This window comes from Zingiber officinale, chromosome 6A, assembly GCF_018446385.1.
Source record: "Zingiber officinale cultivar Zhangliang chromosome 6A, Zo_v1.1, whole genome shotgun sequence".
Taxonomy (NCBI): domain Eukaryota; kingdom Viridiplantae; phylum Streptophyta; class Magnoliopsida; order Zingiberales; family Zingiberaceae; genus Zingiber; species Zingiber officinale.
In genome coordinates, this window is record NC_055997.1 from 134,301,694 (window position 1) to 134,307,863 (window position 6,170).

At 34.5% G+C, this 6,170-nt stretch overlaps 1 protein-coding gene across 1 annotated transcript; it reads left to right on the forward strand.

Annotated features, from left to right (window-relative positions):
• Window positions 1-3,444: 3,444 nt before the first annotated feature.
• On the forward strand, window positions 3,445-4,905 carry LOC121998230 (acetylglutamate kinase-like). The gene has a single exon (XM_042553036.1). It carries the CDS (start codon window positions 3,545-3,547, stop codon window positions 4,583-4,585), a length of 1,041 nt encoding a protein of 346 aa, XP_042408970.1. The 5' UTR covers window positions 3,445-3,544; the 3' UTR covers window positions 4,586-4,905.
• Window positions 4,906-6,170: the final 1,265 nt, after the last annotated feature.

The window sequence follows — 6,170 nt, forward strand, 5'->3', positions numbered from 1 at the left end:
AGTGAAAATTTAAAAACCAGAAATCAAAATTTAAAAATAAAAAAAAATATGTTTTCAAATTTTAAAAACAAGGAAAATCTTGATTTAAATTTTAAAAATCATATAAAAATCAGAAATCAAAATTTTTAAAAAAATCAAACTTTAAAAATAAGGAAAATCTTGATTTAAATTATAAGAATCATATAAAACAGTTTTAACAAATTATAAATTTGAAAAAGTCGGTGGTGTTTAGTTTAGGTGTTTGGGAATGAGGGAATGAAATAATAGAAATATAAGATATTTAGTTAATAGGGTTGGGAATAAAAATTTTGGAGTCCATCCAAAATAATTTGGAATAGCAAAATCCAATTAAACAAGTGGGTTTAGAATTCATTAAGATGCTTTAAGCGGAGAAAAATATTGACTTCTTTTTATCTCTAATAAAAGACTTTTTTTTTGCCTTTCTTTATTTTTGCCCTAAGTCCGACTTCTTCCAGTGCGACAACATCATCCGCTCTCCGACGCAAGTCATCTTAGGCTCTTCGAGTGCGTTTGTCGTCGCCTCCTCTTCGATTTCATCTTCCTACTGTTGGGATATGCCCGATGTAGTGTGTGCTTAAAAGGTTTTGCAAAACATATAGCGGAAGCAAATATATGATAATAAAACTATTTTATTACATCACACACACTATACACATGCATGATATAACTCATGTAGACATAATCATAAAATAAAAATTTAAGAATAACAATTATTGTAGGAGTGTCTTACGGATGATGCATAAAGGAAAGGACATCAACTTTATGGATGATGCCTACCTAGACTTCCAATATTGCTCTTAAAACTTATGTCAAATTTTTTACACATGTACACTTCACATATATGTTAGATAACTGAGGCAAGGTTGAGTTGGCTAGTGCGGGGTAAAGTTACTACAATAGGGCAAGGATTTGAATCTTGGTAAAACCAAGGAAAAAAGCTCTCTCCGCACTAGTCAACTACAACTTTCCGATTTACCTCTTCACTGATGGTCGTGGGGCCGACTGTGTGAGACCGCTGGGGTGACAGATTCCATCTTTTGCTACAATAGATAACAAGTATTATATAACTTAAACTTTTTCAGAACATCAAAACTATGTGCTTAGGACTTATTGCACCAATATACTCTAAGGTTTTCCACAATGTTAATGGAAACTCTACGGCTATTTTGTTGGTGTAATCATGTTCTTAGGTAGTTTTCGGTGTTTGAATAAAAATTTAAGTTAAAATATATTGTGTTTATTAATGAGGTGGCTAAGTGTGCAGGTGCAAGAGGAAATCTGAGTAGGTCAAGGATGATTAAAATCTTAGTAAAAGTTTTAATGAATTAAAGATGATACAACGCTTGACAAAAGAGGAATGACTATAACTAAGACTTTTTGACATAAGAAGTCTAGCATAGGATACTCTTGCCATTTTTATTTCATGGAAGTCTTGGAGAAGGATACTCTTGGTATTTTTAAGTGGCGTTTGGTTCTCTCCTAGGAATCAGAATGGGAATGAATATCATAGTATTGTAGAATGAGAATGAGTATGAGCTTAGGTATCATTATTAAAAATAATGTTTGGTTAGTTGAATATTTTCAATCGGAGTGAATCTAAATTTTCTTTTTTACCTTTAGAGGAAAATAAGAGAAAAAATTAGATGGAAGAGAAAGTTGAATGTGAGAGAAACATATGATGAAAGATAATGATGAGAGAGAAAATGTAGCGAGAAGGAAGACAAGCTCCAGTATGCTACAGTCCAAAGGGCAGCGAGAAGTAAAAAAACCTAGATTGTAAAAAACCTAGATTGTATGTTTCGTCCGTTGAAAATTGATTCCTTTCTGTATTATAATAAATCAGTCATCCTCTAACAAGCTCGACTCAAGACATAGACCATTAAGGCCTATGCCTAGGGCCCTAATATTACTGGGGCCATTGATTAAATAATTAAGTAAATATTTAAAAAAGTAAATTGGGCCATTAATATTAATTAATGATAGCATATACGTTAATAAATATCATACTAACTCATTAATTGCATCTTATCAATTAATTCATTATTCCTATTTATACCTTACACATATCCTTATTTCCTCATCATTACAATTAGCTAAGATTTTATTTTATTTAATCTTATTTCCTCATAATTACACTTAGCCAATATTTTATTCTATTTAATTATATATCTTATAAAATTAATAAACTCTTTCCTTCTCAATATTTCTAAAAAAATCCTAATTATTCTTTTACCAGTGTTTCGTGCCTATTTCTTTTCTGATCATTAATTTTGTACATTTATGCTCTTGTCAGTATTTTTTTTTCTCATCAGTAATTCTGTAAGTTTATGTTCTCTCGCTGATGATACTCTCAGAGAACGCTTCTCCTCCCTCGTCGATAAATTTTCTTTCTCACTCTTTCTTTTTCTTCCTCCATAATAACATGAATCAGAGATTTTTTTATCCAGACAACGTAAAGTAAAATACTTCATCAAAAAAAAAAAATTCAAAATTAAAATTAATAAAATTTTATTTACGTTCAATAATGTCTCGAAAAGATTAAATAATTTAACAATGTTAAAAAAATACCTAAATATTAGCGAGAAAACTAAATTTTATATAAAAATAATATTTTATTTTTTAAAAAATAAAATATTTTTTTTAAATCGATCATTTTTAATTCCAAATTTAAATGAAAAAAACTTGAGAAAAAAATTTAAAATTATATTAAAAGGTATTATTATTATTATTATTATTACCTAGGGCTCGAGAAATCTTGAGATGTCCCTGCCCTTTAATCAATTGGAATTCTATGAGGACTCAATATAACTTATGGAAAGTGATTTTTTATATTTTATTCATCTTTTTTTTTTTTTTTTTTTGTCTATTCTTGTTTTTTTTTCTTTTGTCAATTGTAAGTTAAGTAAGTTAAGGGACGTGGATTCTTCGACTAGATTGATGAGAACATATGAAATTGTTAAAAACTCAAGAAGGCCAAAATAAAATTAAAAATATTTAAAAATAGCTAAAGAGATAACATATTCTTAGTAACGTTGGTTGTGCTTGGAGCTTATCACATCAATAATTATTTTAATTGTGTTAAATTTATTACGTGTGTTGTGCTCTCTTAATTAGTTTTGTAATTATATGAGTTTATATTTAAAAATATTGTAATAAATTTTAAGATTAAATTTAATAAATCTTACAAATTAACAAAAGTTAATGGACATATTATTCAATATTAATATAATATTTGAACGGAAATTGGATGGATTACAATGAATGTTAAAATTTTAATATAAAATCTAATATTTTTTTTAAAAAATTATGCTAGTTTTTTTATATATTAAACTTTTTTTTTTAAAAAAAATGGCTGTTGTTTTTATTAAAATTTATAAAATTGTGTGATATTTTTAATAATTTACACTAAAATTCCTTCCCGAACTGGCCGATATTGTTTCGTCCCCAAATCTTTGTGCTGCCTCTTTCTCGAGCGATTAATTCGGCGAACACTTCGTCCCCGCCGGCATCAGTCACGGTCACGATGCTCTCTGCGAAAAGTTATACTACTCCTCTCCGGTTCTCGCTTCCGTTTAAATCCCTTCAGGGACATAGCCCTAAACCCGGCTTGCTCCCAGCGAGGCCAACCCACATGAGCTCCATCGCCGCCACTGCCGCCGCCGCCGCCGCCGCCGCCGTCGTGCCTGTTGTACCTTCGCCGCCCGTCAAGACACCGTCTCAGACCCGTGTCGACATCCTTTCGGAGTCTCTTCCCTTCATTCAGAAGTTCCGTGGCAAGACGATCGTGGTCAAGTACGGTGGCGCCGCTATGAAATCCGCTGATCTTCAATCGTCCGTTATCAACGATCTCGTCCTTCTCTCTTGCGTCGGTCTCCGTCCAGTCCTGGTCCATGGAGGCGGCCCGGAGATTAACTCCTGGCTCCTCCGCCTCGGCCACCAGCCGCAGTTCCACAATGGTCTCCGCGTCACCGACGCGCTCACCATGGAGGTTGTCGAGATGGTTCTGGTCGGAAAGGTAAACAAGTCCCTAGTTTCCCTCATTAACAGCGCAGGCGCCACGGCCGTAGGCCTTTGCGGTAAGGACGCACGCCTCCTCACCGCGCGACCTTCTGCGGACGCTGCCGCCCTAGGGTTTGTAGGGGATGTTTCGCGCGTAGATCCTTCAATCCTCCTTCCCATTCTCGCAGACGGTCATATTCCCGTCATCGCGTCAGTGGCTGCCGACGATCGTGGGCAGAGCTACAATGTGAACGCTGATACTGCTGCAGGGGAGATTGCCGCAGCCGTGGGGGCTGAGAAGTTGATATTGCTGACGGATGTGGCTGGAATTTTGGAGGACCGAAATGATCCAGGCAGCCTTGTGAAGGAGATAAACATTAGTGGTATCAGAAAAATGGTGGCGGAGGGGAAGGTAGCTGGTGGAATGATCCCCAAGGTGAATTGCTGTGTGAGATCGCTGGCTCAGGGAGTGCACACTGCTAGCATCATCGATGGCCGGGTGCCACACTCCCTTCTTCTTGAGATTATGACCGACGAGGGGGCTGGGACAATGATCACTGGATGAGTCTGGCGGGCAATGTGATATGAGTATTGGCATTGTACTGGTCTGCTGCTAGCAAAGGTAACAGTCTCTGCACCTTCTTAGTGTTCAAAATAAGTTATGCCATTTTCTTTTTGATCTATAGACAATTGGGTTCAAGAAGTTATTTAACTGGCTTTTTTTTTTTAATTTCTTTGTCAATTTTTTCTGTTAGTTATCTCAAGTCACCTGCAATTTAGGTTGTATCTTGTGTTCTTGCAAGACATACATTTAGTATGCATGAATACCATGTGGCTATTTGATGTATCAATTTTCCCTTTAGAATAATTGTTAGAAAGTTATTAGCCTTCATGTCAGAGTATTGTTATTTGGATCTTTAAGATTGAATCTTTCGTAGATTGTAAGTGAAGTAGTTCTCTGGAATCATGAGGTTCTTGCATTCATGAATGCTATGAATTATATGTGAGCTATTGTTGCCATTTTAAAGTCATTTCAATATTTTAGCTTTTCTTGTATGGTTTATTGTTTTAAATACCTCTGTGGTTTGAGCAAATTGAAGTTTAATTTATTTTTTTTTAAAAGAATCTTCCAAAGTCGGTTCTTCTTTACTATATTATAGAAGATAATACTAGTTCTCTTCTATTGTCTGGATAAAGTTTTTGTATTTGAGTATCTATAGAGAAATCATATTGACGTATACATTGAGTGAGTGGGACATGCACATTGAAACTTGGCATTAATGTGCATGAGAATTAGACTTCACAACCTCTAAATGGCACACTATGATTTTCTTGACATGAAAATACTCCATAATATTTTTTTCCCAAGTTGTTACTAACAAAATGTAGGCATAACAAGTCTACAGGACAATTGCCAATTGCTTGGAAAAAGGCAAAAAAAAAAAAAAGGAACACCAAAGACAGTAGTGAGGTACAATTCCATAGACTACATTGGCGTCATTTTTTCATAATTAAATACCATTTACACCAGGGATGAAAATGGAGACCCAATAATTGGGAATCTATTGGTATTCAACCCTTTATTAGAATCTCGTGGTCGAGCTAAGCCTTGCTCTCTATTTCATTTGAGCCAATGGAATGTCAATTGAGTCAACTCATGAGATTTAAGGATAATTGAGTATACTAGAATGGATCTCAGTTAGCAAAATAAGGTTTGTGCTGTCAAATCATTGTAGAGTTGACTGAAGTTGAAAATTGTTGGCAGATAAGTTTGTAATCTTATCCAAGTCAATTGACTAGACATAGTTGAGTAGATTGGACGCAGGCTAAGTCGACTACTAGTGCAATGATGCATTTAAGATTGCTAGAAGTGAAGGAGTGAATAATATACCTGCAAATTAAACAACTAATTTCTCATGATATGGTCAAGGACACACACGTTAGCATATAAATAGTCAACGCATAATCACAAGCATACCAAGATAAACACGAGGATTTACTTAGTTCACAACCCCTTGGTTGCTATGTCCAAGGCCTATGCATATGATGTTCACTATCTTTCAACTCTTTGGTAAAAAAATTAAATGTGGAGAAACCATTTAGCACAGCAATAGGTAGCAATAGAATAATAAAATGGGAGGCTTAATAAA